At 41.5% G+C, this 23,495-nt stretch overlaps 1 protein-coding gene and 1 gene segment (V, D, J or C); both read left to right on the top strand.

Moving 5' to 3' along the window:
- The first annotated feature begins 784 nt into the window (after positions 1–784).
- On the top strand, positions 785–7,615 carry LOC103188484 (immunoglobulin lambda-1 light chain). The gene is made up of 4 exons (XM_007908510.2): positions 785–1,094; positions 4,875–5,010; positions 5,352–5,680; positions 7,028–7,615. The coding sequence occupies exons 1-4, from the start codon at positions 785–787 to the stop codon at positions 7,357–7,359; spliced, it is 1,107 nt and encodes a 368-aa protein (XP_007906701.2). The 3' UTR covers positions 7,360–7,615.
- A 10,471-nt stretch (positions 7,616–18,086) lies between these two features.
- LOC103188483 lies at positions 18,087–18,928 on the top strand. The segment is given in 3 exon segments: positions 18,087–18,198; positions 18,294–18,630; positions 18,883–18,928. Coding segments are annotated over 3 exon segments (435 nt in total).
- The last annotated feature ends 4,567 nt before the right edge of the window (positions 18,929–23,495 follow it).

Consider the following 23,495-nt stretch of genomic DNA (forward strand, 5'->3'; position numbering starts at 1 on the left):
CTATATCAAGTTTAAGATTATTAGGGATTATTATTATCTACAAAATCTAGATAATAGCTCTCCTCAGCCATGGCAAGCTATACCAATTTTCTCAACAACTGTGGCAAGATATGGGGATTTTAGACTTTTTTGTGTCATTATTCTAAGACTCTTCTTTTAAAGGTTAAAACATAAAGTTTTTTTATATGGATGTATTTTGCATATTGTTTTGAAGGTGGGAGCTGAATTCCATGCTTTTCGACTTAGTGCTCAGAGAATACTGGGAGGGGAGTCAGGACAGAGCGGAGGCGGAGGCAGTGGCTGAGGTAAGATAGGAATTGTCGGAGCTACAGAAAAACGAAAAGTGACGTTGGTGTGACGTCATTTTCAACAGCAGAACCAGGGAGACATCGACAAACAAGGAACTGTCAGAAACTACAACACTGACGACAAATAAAAAGAAAAAAGAAAAAATATATATATTGAAAACACTGTGTGAGAAGATGATGTGGCAAGTGAAATGCCAGGACTGTGACATGGGGGAGTTAATGGAGGGCACCCTGAGCCCGGGTAACTTCATCTGCGGTAAGTGTCTGCAACTCAGGAAGCTCCAGCTGAGAGTAGTTGAGCTGGAAGCTGAGGTGCAGATACTGCGCTCCATCAGGGACAGTGAGAGGTTCCTGGACAGTATGATGGAGGAAACCATCACTCCCCTGAAGCTCGGGAGATGCTTGCATCTGGTTAGTGGTCAGGGACAGGATAGTTTTATCAGTCCTGCAGATAATGGAACCCCTGAGAGTGGGTGATGGAGCCTTGGGCTTCAAACTTGTACAACGGATGTGAGGTTTTAAAGGACCAGACACTTCAGGAGGTGGTCATCCCACAGCCACTGAGGGTTCAGATGGAAAATGACTGGGTGACTGTCCGGCATGGTAGGAAGAGGGGACAGGCTGGGCAGAATGCCCCCAATAGCGTAGCACTTGCAAACCGATACTCTATACTGAACATTGAGAGTGTTGATAGCTCCAGGGAGGACAGTAAAAACCAATTGGTTGAACAGGAGGACATAGGTAACAGGAGCAATGCTATTGTCACAGGGGATACAACAGTGAGAGGTATAGACAGGCATTTCTGTAACAGAAGACGGGAGTCAAAGATGGTATGTTGCCTCCCTGGTGCAACGGTCTTAGACATCATGGAATGGGTGGATAAAATTCTTCAGGGGGAAGGGGAACATCCAGAAGTGGTGATCCACGTTGGGATCCATGATATTGGTTAAAAAAAGAGGCAAATGTCAATCCCAAGATACAGAAGACAATCAAACAGAATACAGGAAGTACAGAAGAGAACTGAAAAAGGAAATAAGAGGGGAAAAAAGGTTACACAAAAAAGGTAGCGGGTAACATTAAAGAGAATCCTAAAATATTTTACAAACATATCAAGAAAAAAACGTTAGTCAAAGGTAGGGTGGAGTTAATTAAGGACCAAGGCGGAAATCTTATTGTGGAGGCAGAGGACATGGCTGATGTACTGAATGAGTACTTTGCATCTGTCTTCACAAAAGAAGTGGATGCACCAAATGCCACGTATCGGAGGAGAGGGGAGAGGAAATGGATAGAATAATTATAAAAGAAGAGGAAGTACTGAAAAGGTTGACTGGACTCAAGGTAGATAAGTCGCCCGGTCCGGACGGGATGCAGCCAAGGGTACTATGGGAGGCATGGGTACAAATAGCGGAGGCTTTTTCGATCTTCGTTGGACACAGGAGTGGTGCCGGAGGACTGGAGAGTGGCAAATGTTACTCCCCTGTACAAAAAGGGACAGGAGGACAAACCTGGGAACTACAGGCCAGTCAGCCTAACATCAGTTAGTGGGGAAACTCCTGGAGACTATAATCCGGGACAGAATAAATCTTCATTTAGAAGAATATGGGTTAATTAGGGACAGCCAGCATGGATTTGTTAAAGGCAAATCTTGTCTAACAAATCTAATAGAATTTTTCGATGAGGTAACGGAGAGGGTGGATAAAGGTAGTGCAGTTGATGTAGTTTATATGGACTTTCAAAAGGCATTTGACAAAGTGCCACATGAAAGACTTGTAAGAAAGATAGAAGCCCATGGTATAAAAGGAATAGTGGCAGCGGATCCAGAGCTGACTGGGAGACAGAAACCAGAGAGTTGTGGTGAACGGCTGCTTTTCTACCTGGAGAGGGAAGTGTACAGTGGCGTCCCCCAGGGATCGGTATTAGGACCACTGGCCTTCTTAATATACAAAAATGATCTGGACTTGGGTATAGCAAGTACCATTTCCAAGTTTGCGGACGACACAAAGTTAAGTAGGGTGGTAAACAGTGAGAAGGATAGTAGCCAACTGCAGGAAGACATAGACAGAATGGTAAAATGGGCAGACACATGGCAGATAAATTTCAATGTGGAGAAATGCGAGGTAATGCATTTTGGAAGAAAGAATGAGGGGAGGCAATATAGGCTGGTAATACAATCTTAACTGGGGTGAAAGAACAGAGAGACCTGGGGTGCAGGTAAATGAATCCTTGAAGGTGGCAGGACAGGTAGATAAAGCTGTAAAAAGGGCATATGGGATACTAGGCTTTATAAATAGGGGCATAGAGTACAAGAGTCAGGAGGTTATGATTAACCTATATAAAACACTGGTTAGGCCTCAGTTAGAATACTGCGCCCAGTTCTGGGCACCACACTATAGGAAGGATGTTAAGGCATTGGAAAGGGTGCAGAGGAGATTTACAAGAATGGTATCAGGAATGAGGGACCTTGATGTGAGGAAAGGCTAGAGAGGATAGGATTATTCTCATTGGAGCAGAGAAGGTTACGAGGAGCCCTAATAGAGGTTTTCAAAATTATGAGGGGATTTGATAGGTTAGAAAGGGAAAAACTGTTTCCACTAGTGGGTGTGTCGGTGACTCGAGATCACAAATTTAAAATAGTTTCTAAAAGAAGCAGAGGGGAAGTAAGAAGAATTTTTTTCACGCAGCGAGTTGTTTGAATCTGGAATGCTTTGTCTGAAAGGGTGGTAGAGGCCGATTCGATAACAACTTTTAAAAATACGGAGGACAGGTATTTGAGGAAGATGAGTCTGCAGGGTTATGGGGAAAGGGCTGGGGAGTAGGGTTGACATTACATTGCTCTTTTCAAAGAGCCGGCACAGACTCGATGGGCCGAATGGCCTCTTTTTGTGCTGTACGATTCTATGATTCTATTCTATGAATTCATGCATAAAAGTTTGTAATGCTCGTTCTTTGCTTCCTTATCTTTTCTGTTCATTCACAACACAACAGCAATATATGACATCTGTTGGAGGAATGTAATGTGGACATTAGCAGCTAAGTAATCTTAGCCAACAATGAAATGTTTTTTTGAATCCCATATTTATTATTTCATCATAAGGTCCCATTGCCCCTCAGTAGGTCATGTCTGTTGGTAGAATTCAGGTCTATTGACTCATTTTGATCCTCTGAGAACCAAGAGCAATCAAAAGCCTTCAAACATAACTATTAAAGAGATTCAATTAATGTTTCAACAGGACTTCCATATTATTTTCTGTGCAAACAAGGGAGTCTAATTTCTAAAAAAAAAATTAATTACACTGCATATATACATTGACTTCAAATTCCTTCCGTCAACTATTTTTACTCTGCAATCACAGAATTCCCCCTAACCACCCACCATATTCTATAATGTTCCCCCTCTTTAATAATCCATCCCATTGACAGCAATTGCCTTTGAAATGCTATGACACATTTTGACATTCTAGGCGCTATAACAAATGGAAGGCTTATATATTAATAACATAAAATTCCCTTTTAAAAGATTTATCAGCTTTCTCAACTATAGTTTGGAGGAAATAATTCTACATTCTCATCAACTATTGTGTAAATATATTTTCTCATCTCTAATTATTTTTCTAAATATATTAAATATGTACCTAACAGTTACTGATAAGTGGAAATGATCTGTTATCATTAATCCTATCATAACTCACCATAATCGTGACAGATAGTTTCAGGCAGGAATAAACCATTGGTCATTTTTGCCTACCCATCCAACTTTCCAAAAGATTCCTTTATCTCATCACCCAATAACCCTACATGCTTTTAATTATCAGGAATTTCCCTAGTTCTTTGCTTAAACTAGTCATGACCCTTTCCTCTTGCCTGAAAGTGCCACAGGCTTCTCACCCTTGTATTTTTACATTATTTACCTATATTTTCCATTCACTCATGTCATCCTTATTTTGAAGCTTAGAACTCTTCTTTTTGAACTTAGCTGTATTGAAATTACAATTTCATAATTTCAAAGATCTCCCATCTCTTTTCAAGCGGGGAAAAGTTCCAGGCTGGCCAATCTTTCCCTATAGCTCTGTCCCTCTCTGAAGTTAATCAAGTGGGCCTTTTCTGAATTTACCTTCGCACATATCAGTCCCATGTTTCTCTGACTGTTGTGAGAACAGAGAGAGCGAACATGTTGATTGCAGAGGCAGCAGTCTATTCAGCCAGTAGGATCTGCTTTATACGTGTTAAACTACATGGGTAGAATGAGATGCCTTGTGTGAACATACAATAGATACATGCATGCTTTCCTTGTGAAGATGACCTGATAATTCCCACCTGTAACCTCTACCATACAATAAAATCTAACGGGCATAGAGAAAAGCTGCCAATCTGCTGGTCGACACGGTTACAATATATTGATAATTACTATAAGTCATTACTGGATGTCGGTGAGAAATGAAGGAAGTAGATCTGTTGGGAGCCATCGCACAGAGAAATAAAGTAAATCAGATGGGCAGACTGGGAGGGGGATTTGCATAACTAAGTGAATGCAAAGTGAAGAGCGGTGGGTTTCACGGTGCTCTTAAGGAGAAGCTCACAAGGAGCCCACGAACCAGCTTCGCATCAGGAAAGACATCTTTTTTTTCGTTGCGGATCTTCATCAGACTCTTCGCAATGAGCGAGTGGCTTGGAGTTCTGTCCGCCCTCCTGCTCTGTCTGCACGGTGAGGACCGCGCTGCGGAATCCCACGGTGGAAAACCGGATTGGGGGCATTGACTCACGAAGCTATGCTCGGATTTTTTCTTGCTGCTTCTAACGGGACACAGAGCTTTAACTCAAAACATACGAAATCGTGTAATTTCTCCATCGCTTGTCAGTTGGGTGTGACTTGTAAGGAATTTTAGGAGCGTTTTATGATCGCTTTAGCAAAAAAAAAATAGGTGACTATTCGCGAAGGAAAATGTGGATGTTCTTTACGCTTTGCTTTCTGGGCGGATTTAACGATAACAACTTGCATTTACATTTGTAACATTTGGATTTAACAATGTATTCTTTAATCAGCAGATGCCAGTGGACAGTTGACCCTAACTGTGCGCCGGGAGAAAAGATCACACTGGATTGTGCAGTGCGGGGTGTCAGCCTCTCAAAGAGGTATGTGTACTGGTTACAACAGAAAGGTGGCGGCGCTCCGCGGTTCGTGGTGAAAGGCAACGCTACCAGAGGCTCCGGGATTCCAGACAGATTCTCTGGTCTTGAAGACGAAAGCACAAATGTTGGACGTTTGATTATCCAAAGTGTGCAGGCGGATGATGCCGCCGACTATTTCTGTTATACATCCACCGAAAACGACGACGCCAGAGCCTTCGGTGGCGGCACTAAACTGAATGTTCTGGGTAAGTGAAACATTTTTATCTGATGGGACCTGCAATTTTGTTCACAACTTTTTTTTTGTGCTTTCTTTTTTTACCCGCACTGCTTTCCCTCTTTGTCCACTTACTTGGCTAAACCCTCTCGTTATCCCCGTGGGAAACGTGTACTCTGTACTCACAGCAAGTAAACCTTGACATTATTGTGCTGTTTCCTCCAGTTGTGCCCTTGGCAAGGAACCTTTGTTTTAAGATTGCCTTTCTAATCACTTACCTCTCTTTTGCTCCTCTCGCTCTCATGGACTTTCTTTCCAAGCGTTGACAATCTTGCTCTCGAACTGTATTAATTTATCCCTTGTAAACCTTCATCCACTCACCTTAATTTTTCACAACAGGAATCAACATTAACCAGGGAAACTTTAGTTAAGAACACCAGTTCCCAATTTCTGGACTAAATGTTTCACTTGTTATCTTTCACAAGGATAGGTGCGGATAACGAAAGCCGTTACAAAATTATGGAAAATCATTCATGGGACATTTTGGTTCACGTGCGACTTTTGGGCAATCCAATGAACCTTCATCGTTATTTTTATTCCCTGTTGGATATTTACCGTGAAAGGCGCGGGGTGTGCATTTTCAATGAAAACACTTTTTGTTTCATTGACAAACGCAATGCGTATTGTCTTTTTAATGCAATAAATTAAGTATTTAACAAAGGTTTTTTTTTGACAAAGGTTATATTACACTTGACTGATTTCAGACAATCTCACGTGTGTCCTCAAAAAGCATAGATGTAATCGGGTACAGATATAACAATCAACGCGAAAGTATTCCTCTCCAAAATCAACAGGTTTAGAGAAAAGGCACAGCGAATGCAGAATGCAGCCGCATAAAATTCCTGTGTTGGTTTGAATTCCGATCCAGAGTTACTTTAAACGAAATGTTAAACTTCCTATATTGTGATGTAAATCATTGTGGGACATTACTCGCGATGTATTTGTATTTGTCAAATGCAACCCAAATATATTGATATGTTTTGCTCCCCTGTGCATTTCACCAGAATTAATTCAGTTTGCCTCTATCTCTACAGTGAATCTTGCGAAGCGCACTGAAACATTTCGACGATTTAATACGGAGTTTTATCCAATGCGAGGAATATTATTATTATTATTATTATTATTAATAATTGGTCAGACCGCTGAATGACAAAACAACACAATTATAAATCTGTTTAATTCACAGTTAGTTTGCTTCGATTAAAAAAAAAATTAAAAACATTCTAAACCTCCTACAGTGTTCAGATGATGCGGTTAAACCATGTTCCTTGAAATGTTTGGTTTAAACATGAACTAACTCATACGATCTTTATTTCAGACAAACCGACATCCACCCCTTCGGTGTTGCTTCTCCCTCCGGCGTCCGATCAGATCTCGACAGCAAACGCGGCGACCCTCGTGTGTTTCGTGAATAATTTTTATCCGGATTCGGTTCAAGTTCAATGGAGTGTGGACGGCAATGTAACAGAAACGGGTGTCCAGACGAGTCCAAGTTTAATGGGGACTGACAACACCTACAGTGTGAGCAGTTGCCTGACCTTGTCAGCCTCCGAATGGACCACACACGAGGTGTACTCCTGCGGTGTGAGGCATCATTCTCTCGGGTCTCGGCTTCTCGAACAGACCATCCAGAGGTCTACATGCTTGTGAATAGTTTTCTTTGAAATAAAAGCCGCTCAATGTTTGGAAGTCTGCGTTACCGACCCAACAGGCTGGGGTGGGGGTTTGGGATACTGGTGTTCATTCGATCTGTGTCGAAATTGGATTTTGCTTATTTTAATCTGTGTGTCGCCTCTTTTCTTCGCATTCACCACTGCAGCTTTCACATCTGCCTCCAGTGCGCTGCAGTGATTACCTCTTATTTTCCAGTTTTGCTGTGATAATAAAATAGCGCATTGAATCAGAACAAACGTGTCTCTTGTTATTGGTGACATTTTATTTACAACAGCTTCAATAGCTTGCACTTATATATAATAATAATAATAATGATCCTTGCATTTGATATAGCGCTTTTTCACGTCTTCTAGGCGTCTCAAAGCGCTTCACAGAGTATACTGTGAAGTGAGTTGACTGTATATTTGTGGGCAAAATGCGGCAGCCAATTGCGCACAGCAGTGTTTCACAAACAGTCGCCCTTCACGTAGGGTAGCGTCTCAGAGAGCTTAACAATGGCAGAGCCATTGGGGTGGGGGGGGGGAGGGGTGGGGTGGAGGGTGGCCCTAATGTGAAATATACTGACTATCACCTCAGGATACATTGGTATATTGATAGCAGCAACCAAATGCTCCAGAAGAATTGGAGGTTAGAAGTAGTTTTGCTGGATGGGTTGAGATTAGCTTCTGATTACATTTCATATTTTCCTGGGAAGTTGTTCACTCTTCTGAGATAATGAGGAATTGGGTCCTTGAGCACAGATGTAAGAACAATGGACCACAGAAAGTAAAGGCTGCAGCCTCAGACACCTGCCTATCTCAAGGCTGAGAAACAAGCAGGAAGTAGGAGGCTGCCCAGAAGTTGTCCGTATCTCTCTCGTGCAAAGCAGCCTGTGATGGGTGAGGGCTATCTCTGTGACAAGGGGAGGTGGAGGTAGAAACGCATAAAAGAAAGATTTAACTTTGAAATAGTTGGAGTAGTGTAGAGGGTCAGCGCACTTCCCAGTGGAATCAATATCGGTCCTATTGTATCTATGTGTATGTACAGGGGTGAGGGAATTTACCTCCAGTAAGAAAGTGACCATTAAAAGTGAAAGCGGAGGAGTAGAGAGTAATATGATTTTGATTCTGTCTGTTGCCTAGTATATCTGTGTAAGGGATACAGTGTAGCTGACTTGTCTGTTCAAACGTTAATAAAACCTATATTTGAAAATAATAAATGCATACTAAAGGCATTAGTCTTCCATCAGTTTGTGAAGGGTGCTATACAAGTGTAGTTTGTTCTTGTTCTTGTTGTTGTTGAAGAGAGTTATCATAAAGACTTGTTGAAGAGGAAGGTTTTCAGGCAGGACTTGAAAAAGGGGAGAGAGAGGCAAGGTGGCGGGATTGAGGAGTGTGTTCCAGAGTTTTGGGGCGTAGTGGCTGAAAGCACGACCCCCGATGGTGGGACGGAGGGTGTGAGGGATGAGTAGGAGGCCGGTGCCAGTTGAGCGGAGGCGCCTGGTGATGGACTGGGGAGTGAGAAGGTCGGAGAGGTAGGGAGGTACCAGGGAGTGAAGGGATTTAAACACGAGTGTGAGGAGCTTGAAGTCGATCCATTCGGTGATGGGGAGACAGTGAGTATGTAAGTATTTATTTGGATGAGGGGATCAAGATCAAGATCTCTAAGTTAACAGGCAGTACTAAAGTTTTCATAGATTCATAGAATGTTACGGCACAGAAGGAGGCCATTCGGCCCATCAAGTCTGTACCGGCTCTTTGACAGAGCAAGTCACTTTCACTAATCCCAATCACCAGCTTTCTCCCCATAACCCTGCAAACCCATCTTCCCCAGATACCTATCCAGTTCTCTCTTAAAAGTTGTTATCGAATCGGACTTCACTGCCCTTTCAGGCAGATCATTCCAAATTCCAACAACTCACTGAGTGAAAAAAATTATTCTAACCTCCCCTCTGCTTCTTTTGATAGATATCTTAAGGGTCACAGACACACCTACCAGCGGAAACAGCTTTTCCTTATCTAGTCTGTCGAAACCTTTCACGATCTTGAAGACCTCGATCAGGTCCCCGCGTAACCTTCTCTGCTCTTAATGGAAAAAGTCCTAACTTCTCCAGCCTGGTTACAGTCCTCCTCACTATTTACTGCCCTATCTAACTTTGTATCATCTGCAAACTTGGAAATAGTGCTCTCTATGCCCAAGTCCAGATTATTAATATATATCAGAAAAAGCAGTGGTCCCAATACCGTTCCCTGGGGGACACCGCTGCACACCTCTTTCCATTTCGAGAAAGTTGGCTGCACATGAAGTAAAGTTCATAAATGCACCACATTCATAAATATTTGAAAGGCAAATTCTGCAGATGCTGGAAATCTGAAATAAAAACTGAAGTCACTGGGAACATTCAGTAGGTCATGCAGCATCTATGGAGAGTGGAAAGTGACTTACCATTTCAGATCGATGACCTTTCGTCAGAACTGTTATGACCAGCAGTTATAATTCACTGCCATGCTATGTCTTTTTTTTCTCTTTATTTCGCTACCTGTGGTATCGGCAAATGCTCTCTATATTAAAGTTCCCACCCCACCATTGGAGGTCGGGCATTCAGCATCTCTGGCCCCACACTTTGGAACTCTATCTCGCAATCCCTACACCTCACCCCTTCTCTTGCCTCTTTCAAGTCCCATCTGAAGATCTTCCTCTTCGATCATACTTTCAGCCATCCTCCTACTCTCCACCTCGCATGCCCTCATCCACTTCTGACCCCAACTCCCAACTCGGGTACAAAACCCCTAATTGTCCAGCGCCCAGGGACATCTTTCCGATGTGAAGAGTGCTATACAAATGTAATTTGTTGTTGTTCTTGTTGTTGTTGAAGAGAGTTATAAATTAAAAGCTCTTTAATCTGCTTCACACATGTAAAAATACAGTCCACATGTTGTCTAGCCTCTTTTGGCAGCGACACACAATGGTTTCCCTTTTATTTTAGATGTAGACTAAATATGTTCGTCGTTTTGAGTACTTTTTTGTAGAATACTATACTGTTGTTTGTATCTGGTTGGAAAGCCTTACACTTGAAAACCATCTTCTCACAGTACACTTAAATGCATACGAAAGCTGTTAGTCTTCCATCAGTTTGTAAGATATCCTATTTCTGAGTAGCATATTAAGCGTATAAAATACACTGGCAGAACACTTCACAGTAAAAATTGTGTGAAGTGCTTTGAGACCATGCGATAAGCTGTTATATCAAATGCAAGTATTATTATTATTATTGTTATACGACTGTATTCCTTGCAAAGAAAAAAATAATTATTTTGAACTAGATCACTGTTCTTTAAATATGGACATGCTTACAATTGTATCAAAGTAAATTTTGTCATTTTAAATCTGCAAATATTCTTGTTCATTTTTCCGTAAAATTGCACTTCAATTTCAAACAATACTGCAATCTCAAACACTTCATCATCAGTTGCTTTTTTNAAATTTGGGAGTGGTTATTCAGATCAATAAGCTTTACATTTTAAGAAATATAGGTACTAAATGTTTCGAATAAAAACACATTTTAACAAAAAATCTATGTGATGTTAATTGAGACTCTTATTTTAAAGAATTCAGAGAAAAATGACAAATGACAAACACAGCAGGAGTAAATCCAGGTTTTATTCCAATTCCCCCCAAGCTCAATTGTACAGCATGGATTAAAGATAGTTTCAGACAAGTAGAAATAGGTCACCCGTCAGAAAACAGCTCGACATCTATTCCTCACGTTATAATTTCACTGACAAACACACTTTATATACATGTATACGTGTTTGTCACTGTCCAGATGTCTGTTTGAGTCAAAGAGAGATACCTGAGAGACCAGACATTTTGGCAGATTGCAAAGCACTATATATAGGCACACCAGAAGAAAACAATCCAACCCCTCGCATCTTTGAAAGAGCAATCTATCCAGTCCCATTTTCTCATATGCCTACAATTTACTACTTTTCAGATATGTATCCAGAAGGCTAACATGGATCCTAACATAGTGTAATGGTTAGCTGCTCGCCTCACAAGCGAGAGGACCTGGGTTTGATTCCCGGGCGGGGCAAATACTTATACAAATTTCCTTTCTCCACATGCCTCTGTTTACTTAGCAGTAAGTAGGGACCCAGTTGTTAGTCGATTGATGGGGTAATAATCCCTCTAAAAAAATGTGGTCACTCAAACCACAACTGTTTGTGGGACGCTGCTGTGCACAATTGGCTGCTGCATTTCGCCACAAAATACACAGTCAATCCACTTCAAAGTATATTCTGTGAGATATCGCAACAAAGTACATCAAATGCAAGAATTATTATTATTTGACTGTATTTCAATGTTCTATTTCACAGCCTGAGCTGAGTCCTGGAGAACACAAATGTTTTTAGTTGACATGTGAATAATGTATGGTATTTCCATCACATACATGCAATTTGGATCTCAGCTGCTTTTGGTCTCCTAGATGCTTTTCAAACATATTGAATTAAGGTCATTTTAATTATAAATACATCTCACATCTTTTTCCATCCCCAGTTTCCCAAACATAGTAGTTTTACTATGTCCTCCCGGCAAATGAGTAGTTTTCACATAAGATCCCAGGCAGTGAGTGCCCATTGTCACCAGGACCACTGCTGTCCTGACAGACTGTCTGTCGGACATCAAGTCCTGGATGAGGGTAAATTTCCTACAGTTGAATGTGAACAATACTGAGGCTCTCCTGATTGCTCGCGCCAGCGCCTCTGCACTTCAGGTTCTGGCAGCATCAACCTCCACGGTTGCACACTTCAACTCACCAGTCAGGAACCAAGGTGTCATGTTTGATCCTCAACTGTCTTTTCTTCCCCACATCCAAGCCATGACCCGCTCTGACTTCCCTCACCTCCGTAACATTGCCAGACTCCGCCACTACCTCACACCTCAGGCCACTGAAACTCTTGTTCATGCCTTCATCACCTCCAGGCTCGACTATGCAAACCCCCTGCTTGTCGGCCTTCCCAACTCCTCCCTCCACAGGCTTCAGATAATCCACAACTCTGCAGCCCGTGTCTTCTCCCGCACCAATCTCCATGACCCCATCTCCCCCATTCTCGCCCAACACCATTGGTTCCCTATCCTTCAGAGGATTCAGTTCAAAATCCTGGTCCTCACCTACAAAGCCCTCAATGGTCTCGCCCCACCCTACCTCTGTGACCTCCTAAACCTCTACCAACCCGCCCGCTCCCTCCACTCAGCTGGCTCCAGCCTGCTTCACTTCCCCCAACCCACCCGCCCCGCTATTGGCAGGAGAGCCTTCAGCCATTCTGCCCACAACCTCTGGAATTCCATCCCCCAATCACTCCGCCTCGCCCCCTCCTTAGCCTCCTTCAAGTCCCACCTCAAAACCCTCTTCTTCGACTATGCAATTGGTCAGCCCCCTTCCCCTCCCCTCTCTCCCCTGACCCCAGCTCGGGTCTGAAATGCTGTACACTGTCCAACGTCCTCCCAAAATGAAAGGTGCTATACAAATGTAATCTTGTTGTTGTTGCCAATGGACCTTCCTGGTGATGGGATCTTTGCACTCCTTAAGTTCTAGTTCAGATTGTATCATGCATTCTCCATTTGATACTGAGATCATCAAATGCTTCAAATGTCATCAAACATCCTATAGGTCTGAAATTGTAGTTAGACTTAGTCTATAAAACCACATTGTCTTAAAGTTTTAAGATTTCTCAATATGATAAAAAATAATCTTAAATTCAGTTTTAAGTTGGAAGATGGAACTTTTTAAGAGCTGCATTAATCAAACTTACATATTAAATCTGAATTTAAGAATTTTCCACAAGACTGCTTGATCTTGAATCTTTAAGAAAAGACAGCCATCCAGGTTAACAACCGTGGAAATTTAGGCCTTATTCATTAATGTGAACTTGCTCAGTTCACTTGCTCCCTTGGGACAGACGTTTATGGAATCAAGCCCCAGGTTGAGAGCTTTCAAGCTCAAAGTCCGGGCTACCTTTCATAAGGGGCACTATATAAATGCAAGTTGTTGTTGTTGGCTAAGTCTCCACTGCAGTATCGAAGGTATATTGTCCGAGATGCTAACCAAAGCCCATCTGCTTCATAACACTATTAGAAAATAGAAGTGAGTTTTCCTAGTGTGGGGGGCAATGATCTGCCAAGTAAATTGATAATTCATCTCATGGTTATTTGGGAAACATTGCTGTGCATGTCATTGTTTCAAAAATGTCATTCTACAAAATATTATTAATAAAGTTAAAAAAAAGCAGTGTGGAATATCATACAATTACATAGATGATACAGCATGAAAACATACCATTTGTCCAACTAGTCCCATGTGAATGTTTATGTTCCACGTGAACCTCCACGCCTCCTCACCTCCTGTTCTTCTCTCCTGTGCCTCTCCATTCCCATCGCCCTTCTATATGTATTAAGTTTCCTCCAAATACGTGGATGCTTTTTTTGAGTTAGTTTTATGCAAGTCTGTGTTGTTTTTCCATCTATTTCTGCCAAATCTGTGCCAGCCTGACTCAGTTGGTAGTACTCTTGCCTCTGAGGCAGAAGAAACCCATGTTGGCACTTGGAACTCATAAGTTTACTCTGACATTCCTTTGGATGAGATAGTGGACGTTAAAGATCCTATGGCACTATTCAAAAAGCGAAGGAAGTTTCTCCTGGTGTGCTAGCCAATAAATCCCTCAAATAAAATTGGTCATTCACTTCATAAATGTTTGTGGGACATTTGATGCGTGCAAATTATCTACCATATTCATCCACAAAATATAGTCACATCACATTATAGTATATAATAATAATAATAATCCTTGCATTTGATATAGCGCTTTTTCACGTCTTCTTGATGTCTCAAAGCGCTTCACAGAATAGACTGTAAAGTGAATTGACTGTATACTTGTGGGTGAAACGTGGCAGCCAATTGCGCACAGCAGCGTCCCACAAACTTTCGTGGATTGAAAATGAACAATTTGCAGCATGATACAGCAAGAAAACATACCATTTGTTTTGTTTTGGAGGGATTATTATCAGGCGTGTGGAGTAAGGAAACTTGCCCAAGGTATCGCTCTGCCTGGAATTGAACCCAGGTGTCTGGCTTGCAAGGCGAGTGCTCTAACCACTGAGCTACAGGACTCCTGTATCATGTGAAGAGCTTTGGGACATCCGTGAAAGGCACTACAGGAAAAGTAAGGATTATTATTATACCTGAGGAGGTTTTGAGGCAAAAGTTTTAACTGCAATACGAGCCTGTACCACCAGACGGCGACAATTTTCTTTGTATTTGAGCAAAATCAGTTGTTGGAGCAAATGTCCGATAGAACAGTGACAGATTCTTCATGTTTGGCCTGTATTTGTCGTGTTGAACACAGATAATGGCACCATATTACAAATAAGTGGTATTACTGCAGCAACAGGAGGAAAGCACTAACGAAGTACTGAGACTTTGAATATTACTACAGTGTGGAACCTGCGAATATTTATTTTTATATCCTATTTTTATCGAAAAATAAATCATATCTTGCCCACAAAATATACAGCCAATTTACTTTACAGTATATTCTGTGAGACGCTTTGAGAAGTCTCGATGAAGTGATAAGGTGCTATATCATATGCAAGGATTATTATTATTATCTGTTTTTTAAATGAAAGTGTTTATTCCTCTGAACTTGTAATTTACTTATCTGTTTCAGCATTTCCTACAATAATGGCGGGCATCAAATAAACACATGAACCTGAATCAATCGAGTGAACAAATAATCATCTCAAGCAAAATAAGACACAATAAACCCAAGGTAAGAATGTTCCAGCTTGACTCTCATCTTGTTTGCTTGATACTTTACTTAACCGAGAGCCCAAGTAAGCTCGCTTGTAAACCACAGAAGTGCACTTTGTGAGAATTCTGCTCAGTGCCTGACAGTCAGATAAATTGTTTGCACAGATACTTTGTGGTTTAATTTATCTGAACACCAGTCTGACTGACTTTGCTGTCCACGCACCACAACAATGTTTTACTAACACTCCAAAGATACACAAGCCATATCTGTTGGCCAACGTATATCACATCAGGTCAGATCCAGAGGCAGACTGATGGGTTGCATGTCTTAGTCTAAGAAGACAATACGATTGTACATTATTAGCATTATCATGGCCTTTATTCTATTTATTAGTATTCCATAACCATTCAATGTTTTATGTGTTTGTGCCACTGTTCCATAAATTCCTGATCCCACAACTTTCCGAACTTCCGTGCATTGTCATGAACCTCATGTGATCTCACAGTAACACTTTCATGTTAGAAGCATGTTTTCCTATTCCATCTGCAGTGAAAGGGTAAAGATCTTCTCTAATTGTGGCCAATTCCTTCAGAACCTTGACAAACAAAACTGCTCCTTAATTGATACCAACCAGCATTAAATTTGCAGTTCACTCAGAAAGATCAAAGGGGTTACTTCTGCCTGACACGGAGATGTTACACCTGGCTGATCAATTCCCCCTGCATTTATTCAGCACCTTATCACATGGCAATGTGTCGGAATCATCAACATAAATGTAGGGGTGTTGGCAAGGACAAGCTCCAATTACTTTTCAAAGAACGTCATGGGTTCTTCAACATCCACCTGAAAAAGCAAAGACCTTGGTTCTACGTTTATTTTTCTGAAGAACAAAACCTCTAACAACGCAGGGCTCATTCCCCCCCCCCCCCACAACACTACACTGGAGTATCAGCTTAGACCATGAGCTCCAAGATCCCAATGTGGGCTTGAACGCTCAACCTTCTGATCCACAGGCCAGATCGCTACAAACTGAGATCAGACTGATGCCTGGATATGTTCAGTGGTTGTGTCTGAACGCAGAGTAAACAGTACTCTACAACTGATCTACCAGTGTTTCAGGCTGACACTCAGCGCCTGAGATGAGAATGTATTTCAATCCCCTAGGCTGACAAAAAAATCACACAAAATCTACCCTCTACCAAACTATCTTTAAACCTACAAAGTACTTGCAGGAAATCGTTCTTGAAGTCTACGTCCCAAATGTAATTCGTCCCAATTTATAGCTCAGATTGTATTTGCAAGATTCTGCAGCCTCTCTATTTTATTAGCTCACCATCTTTTAATAATAATAATAATAATCCTTACATTTGATATAGCACTTTTCACGTCGTGAGGACCTCCCAAAGCGCTTCACAGAACACACTGTAAAGTGAATTGACTGTATATTTGTGGGCGAACGCGGCAGCCAATTGCGCACAGCAATGTCCCACAAACAGTCATATGGATTGAAAATGACCAATTTATTATTGTTTTGCTTTTGGAGCGATTATTATTAGGCTCTGTGGGGAGTAAGGAAACTTGCCCAAGGTTTCGCCTTCTGCCTGGAATTGACCTCAGGTCTCTCACTTGCAAAGCGAGTGCTCTAACCACTGAGCTACAGGACTCCACGAATACACTTTGCACTGAATACACTGAAATGCAAATAACTGGCTCGGTTTGAAAGCATTGCATCTTTAATCAAATAATCTATGAGAGGAGAGCAGAATTATAATCAGTCTTTATTTGGGGACGGGGTGTTATCATTAACGACAGACATGGGGGAAATACCGTGGGGACAAATGGACTTGAATAAACTGGAACACCCTCAACTGGATGAGTGAATTCATGAACTTTGTGATCTTGGAGCTCATGGTCAAAGCTGATACTCCAGTGCAACAACTGCAACAACAAAGTACATTTGTATAGCGCCTCTCGCGTTGGGGTGGGGGACGTCCTAAAGCGCTGGACAGTCAAGGGTGTGCATCTGAGCTGGGAGTTGGGATCAGGTTGGGTGGAGGGCGGGGGAGGCTGGCGGAAGGAGGGTGACCTAAGGCACCGGTAAAGAGGAAGGTCTAGAGACGGGCAGTGCAGTACATTCCAGTGTATTCAGTATAAAAGACTATTTGCTGAGGTGCGAGCATTGGTGTCCTGGCTGTACTGTTAGCAGGAACCGATGAAAGAAGAGGGCAGACCAGGAGCCCCGCTTTCCTCAGCCTCTCTCCCTGTGAAGATCGGTCCAGACTGTGTTGCAGAAGGACATACAGTTTAATCAATGGGCGTCTTAACTTCCACCGAGGTTGTAAGTTCAAATCCAGCTCTGGCCAAACGGATGGAATCTAATTGTTGACTGACTGCTCGACTTCTGGTAGGCAAACACAATGAGCAAAAATAATTTAAACGTAACTTTGGGTTTCGCTCTTTTCGCTTTACTTTGCTCCAACTGATGTTAACGCCGACCCATTAACCGCCAATCGAAAGTCTCAAACAACTTTAGAGAAAAAAACGCCAGTGATTATCAGAGATCTTCCAGACCTGTGCATTGAGTTCAGGTGAAATTCAATGCACAGCTCTGCCGCATAAGTTGCTCTGTTATTTCATTCTACGTGTACCATTTCTCTCTGTGCGCTCTGAAAACTTTCAAAGATATATTTCTCAGCTGTAGCATGGGAACCAGAGCGATCTCTGGTGTGCAACGCGCCTGCAAAAGCCATCCGAGATATTGGACTACATCAATATCAGTTACCTCTGCGTTACAAGCGGAGGATGTTCATTGTGGTTACTGCCGGTGGGCGATAACTTTTCTCAGAATACTGCACTGACCAGAATAAGTAGGAACCACACGTAACCACTCGTGATAGAAAGGTAAGATCTGCAAGGAGTTGAGCAGGTCACCTCTCACACCCGCGCCTCTACAAGGGAGCGAACAACACACCAATTATGCTTCATCTGAGCGCCATCGCTTACTTGTGTCTCCACTTTCAAGTCGCAGGTAATTCATTCGCGAGTTAAACACCAGTTAACGTTGATATTCATACTCATTAACATTTACACGAATAATCGGTGTGTTTGATTATTTCTGCCCAGATTGTGCTGCCCCTGAGGTCAACCAGAGCCCTGCCTACCTCTCCATCTCTGAGGGAAAGACGGCCAATCTTAGTTGTGTCTACGCTGTTAACAAGTGCGAAGACATTATGATCAACTGGTTTTATAAGCCCCCAAATCAGGTAAACCTGACGTGCATTTTGTTCTCGGGCAACCCCAGAGGGAAAGCTTCCCATCGCCTCAGAAATATAACAGATACAGAACAAAACACAAATTGGTTATCGATAGAGAACCTTCAGCGTGAAGACAGCGGCACCTATTACTGTGTGTTGGAGATACTCACTCCACCTTTCAATAACGTCAGAGGAAATGGAAGCAGGTTGGTAGTAACAGGTGGGATTTTGTGTTGCTACATTTCAAAATATAAAAGCATTTAAAACTTAAAAAACATTGTAGAAGTGTTTATAGTGAGTGGGGTGGATTTATTCATTACAGCGGTGTTCAACGCATGGGCTCATCTAACATAAAATGGACCCAGTGAAGCGATACATCTTATATATTCAAGACATTGTCTATCTGTCGTTTGGAAAGCATTTAATGATGTCATTACCGAGTGTTCTGTGATTCTCAGGAAAGTGCCGGACCTGAGAATGTACAGTTACCTTCCAACTTCTTAAATGTTGTCTACTTTTCGAGCGGTCTCAATAAATGGTACATTTCACGGCCACCAAGACAAGTTGAATTATATATTATATGATATGTCTACGAATTAAATCCGAGTAATTAATGAGGTTATTGACCCGGTAAAGAAAGTAACAAAGAGTAACATGGCTTTAGCATTTGACATATTAGACCGCGGTCAATTATTTCCTCATCGTATAGAAATTCACATCAATCGGCGCCCAGTGTTTTGGTGCAACGAACTGCCAAAGTGGGGTTTGAAAACATTTTAGTTTTACCTGTGACTTGATCATTCATTAGAAGTTGTATTGCATCAATTAATGAAAGGTGTTAGGTTACATTTATTTGCCGGTAACTTATCTTCAAATATGGATGTTTTTTGTCTTTTTTTAGGACCGGAATCTCAGAAGGGTCAAGACTCTTGGAAGTGGCTCCTAGGATGTATACCAATGGTTTTTTTATTATTTTTATTGGTTATTTTCTGGCGCCGCAAAGCTCAACGTAGGTGCTATTTTTTGAATTGACAAACTCGGGCGTTAGGTTTCCAGTGAAAACACTTCAGCAAATTATTTTCCGAAAACAGCCGTAGGATTAGTTTGAAGTGATATTGACGTTGATATGTCTAATATATGACCACATTCACCATAGCTGGAAATGTCACGAATGATGCAAGTTATTTGATATGTAATAACGATGTTTATCACCCGCTCGAGTTAGAAGTTAATCAAGTCGCCGCGATCGCCTTACAGAATGCAAAGTCACTGCATTTTACAGTAAATACAGTGAAGCGCCTTGAGGCGCAATGCCGAAATGAAAGACGCTACATCAGATACAATGATTATTATTAAATGCAGATGAGAAAAATGCTGTTCAATTACCGTGTAGACTCTATCACGGCTTTCACGCGTTTATTCACTTACCTAAACGAAATGTTCTATAAACCTTTTGGTGACGCCAAAGACAAAGTCTTGCCTATCAGAAGTCTTGCAGTCAACAAATTCAAGAGTACCCCTCCATCTCCTTTATGTAACCAGGTGGCAAATGAATTGTCTTCTTCCATAAATTACCAACGACCCCACGACCTTCCATCACATTACTAAACACAACATTTATCGTTTTTTCATGGATATATTGGACACGATGGTAACGGTTCTGGCTAGAAATATCCATTTCATACCTTCTCCACTCTCTGATAGAAACCTTTCATCTTGAGTTGAGTCTCACTTAATAATAATAATAATAACAATAATAGTTGTTGCAATTGATAAAAGCGCCTCATCACGTCGTGGAAGTGTCTAAAGCGCTTCACAACATATAATGTACAGTGTATTTGAGGAGAAATAGAGGCTTTACCGAGGCTTATTTACCTTATAATCTCGCCTTCTTCATTCGCATCCCAAAATCATTAGGTTGTTTTCGTCTATCTCTATCACCTCCCCCCTCGTCATTCTTACCATCATCATTATCATCTATTATTATTATTATTATGGGAAAGACAGTTTCAGTTAAAATAAGTTCGGCTCTTCGAGTCTCTCTTCGTAACTCAGCATTTGCTCAGCAGTATTCGCTAACAGTTGTAGTTATCACAATTGTGATATATTCATTTCATTGAATGGAACCCAGGAAAACTTGAACTTTATTGGTTTATCTTCTCTTATCCTGAGTATAACCTTTCAGCCGCGAGAGGTTCATAATCTCAAATCTTCCCAAAAATCTCAGAGATACTGCAGTCGTCCCTTAACTATGAGCAGTTGGGATTCCTGAGCGGAATCCCACCCAGTGAACGCAATCATCACATTAACCTTCTGATATGATGAAGACCTCTGCAGTGTTTGCGGCAATTTAACGCTGATTTCCAGTATTTCAGCACCTGCAGATATCCCGTTTATTGCCTCGTAGTGAATGTGAAGAGCAGATTTCAATTGTTAAGGGAATGTTAGGGAATGTCCATCTCCTCCTTCCCGGCTTGTCCTTTAATGGTCAGTTTTCCTTTCTGCCTTTCCCTCTCAGATCTTCACTCCCAGCTATTGTGTACTTCCCCCATTCATAGATTCGCCTTTTATCCCCAATCTGATTGCCTTTTTTGTGTATGTTGAATATCGGCTTGAACACATTTATGTTGGTGACACAAGTCAAGTGCGATGATGATATATGTTTCGACCATAAAATATACAGCAAATTCACTTTAGAGTGTATTCTGTGAAACGATTTGAAGCGTCTCAAAGACTTGATGGCGTGCTATATGATATGCAAGGATTATTATTATTATTATAGTCTTATTATTTGTTTTGCAGTCCCAAGGAACACAATAATTGCATGTACGCCTTCATCTAATAAGAACCCCCCTCAGGTATTGTATTTGCTTTAATCATCATCGCTTTACGTTAGGTTAATGCATCTTGAGCTCCCATTTGTATTATGCGGAGGTTAATCCAAATAATAATAATTATTAATAATTAAAATAATGTTTTGGTCACTCAATCCACGACTGTTTGTCGCAAACTGCTGTGTGCAATTGGCTGGCGCTTTTCGCCTACCAAATACATAATTAATTCACTTTACAGTATATTCAGTATATTCACCATGATGGGAGAAAGCGCTATGTCAAATATAAGGATTATTATTAATAATAATAAGTTAAAATGAAGTAAAAACACAGTTTAATGTTACACAAGAGGTTTGGCACTTTCCCTCCCGTTTTCTCTCGCGTTCTAGTTTTCGAGATGGTATTTCTTTAAATTTGAGATGCAATATTGGGAAATATAGCACAGTGATGCAAGGCTAGTGGATTTATAAAATGCAAAACACTCGGTTTAGTTGTTTGTCCTTTGCCGATCTGAACTTTGATAATCACAATATGTAAGTTATGTCGAATATTTTACCAACCGTTACTATGCTCATGTTGGATTTTCAAGTTCTTGGCAATTTTATTCTGCAAACTCTTTAGAAGTATTAATATAAAGCATCCTAAAGGTACATAAAAATATTAAACCGTAAGTAAGATATATATTTACCGACAATTCAAAGCATTTTCTACCGAGCTTTGCAACCATGTGGTCCATAATAATATTTTTCATGTTTTATATTATTTATCGTTTGGGTTTCTAGCGTACTCCGTCGCCAAACAGGACGATATATGCAAGTTTAGCCTTTGTGGAAACGCCGGGAACACATCAGCCCATGTCAAACCCGGAGGATGCAAGCCCTGAGGCACAGCCTGGGATGAAGATACGCCTCCCATCTGTAACTATGGTAAGGCCTCATTTAATCGATGCACTTGTGTCTGCTTTTACTCCAGAGCACTGTAATTCCAGCGCCTCCCTCTGCAGCATTCCCAGTTGGCATTTTGTTATTTATTATTATTATTATTATTTAGCGTTCCATTCCAACAATCTATCTCTTGAATTTCCCTGTATAGCTGAGATGCGTGGATTCTCTTAAGCATGCTTGATGGGTTTCTGCACCTGTCAGACAACAGGCTGACCAAAAATAATTCCCAGCTCTTCCCTACACAAGGTGCAAAAATCTGCAGTCTTGTCCTCTCTCACAACGTCAGGCTCCACCATCCTATCACGCCCATCCTCTCTGGGATGCACTGGCTCTCCATTCCCCAGCGGGTCCAATTCAATATTCAGGTGTTCACTTCCAAATGATCTGAGCATGGTTTGGCTGTACTCTACCTCTGCAACCTCCTGGTTGCTATTGCCACAGCCAGCAAACTCCTCAACCAACCTTGGTCTGCTTCTTGTCCCCTGCCCATTTGCTCCATCACTAGTGGGCAAGCTTTCAACTATTCCACCCCCGGTCTCTGAAACTCTCTCCCTGAGTCCCCCCACCTTGCTCGCTCCTCCTCCCTTCAAAACCAGCCTTAAGACCAATCTCTTGGACCATGCTTCCAGCCACCCACACACCCCCTCCTCAACTCAGACACTGAGTTGTGTGAAGCAATTTGAGACCTCCTCTCTACCCGAAAGGTGCTCTATAAATGTAAATTGTTGACTACATACAAAGCAAATATCTGGCTTGGAACACTGTTCAGTTCGTGTCAATTAACGTCGACAAAACTTTGTTAATTAAATCTGGAAGAAACAGAGTAAAATATATCTTATTTAGATGATAAAAACAAAGAACATAGTGCGAATATAGGTATTAAATTGTTGGTGTCACGTTACAGCGAACGCACTTGGTCGCACATCAACAGATTTTTGTGGTTTTTCTCACCAATTCTCAGTGTTTCTCGATGTTATTTATATGGATGGTGAGCAGACTGATTGTGAACATTGCGATTCCAGGTGGAATATTCAGATCTGAAGAGCCGCACAGTACAGGCGGAGACACAGTGCCATCTGGAGAGGGAAACTATCTACTCCAAACTGCAGTTTTAGAGCAAGAGGAGCTTCAGGTATCAACTCTCCAGTCGGTAACTGCAGTATCAACTCCAGGCTTTACTCCCACCAGAACTGATGCCGTTTCTCAAATCAAATGTTTATTTTAACTAAGAATGATTTCTTGTCAAACCTCTCATTGGCTCTCTTCAGCATTTCCTATGTGATAAAAATTATC

Source organism: Callorhinchus milii, unplaced genomic scaffold (assembly GCF_018977255.1).
Source record: "Callorhinchus milii isolate IMCB2004 unplaced genomic scaffold, IMCB_Cmil_1.0 Scaffold8, whole genome shotgun sequence".
Classification (NCBI taxonomy): domain Eukaryota; kingdom Metazoa; phylum Chordata; class Chondrichthyes; order Chimaeriformes; family Callorhinchidae; genus Callorhinchus; species Callorhinchus milii.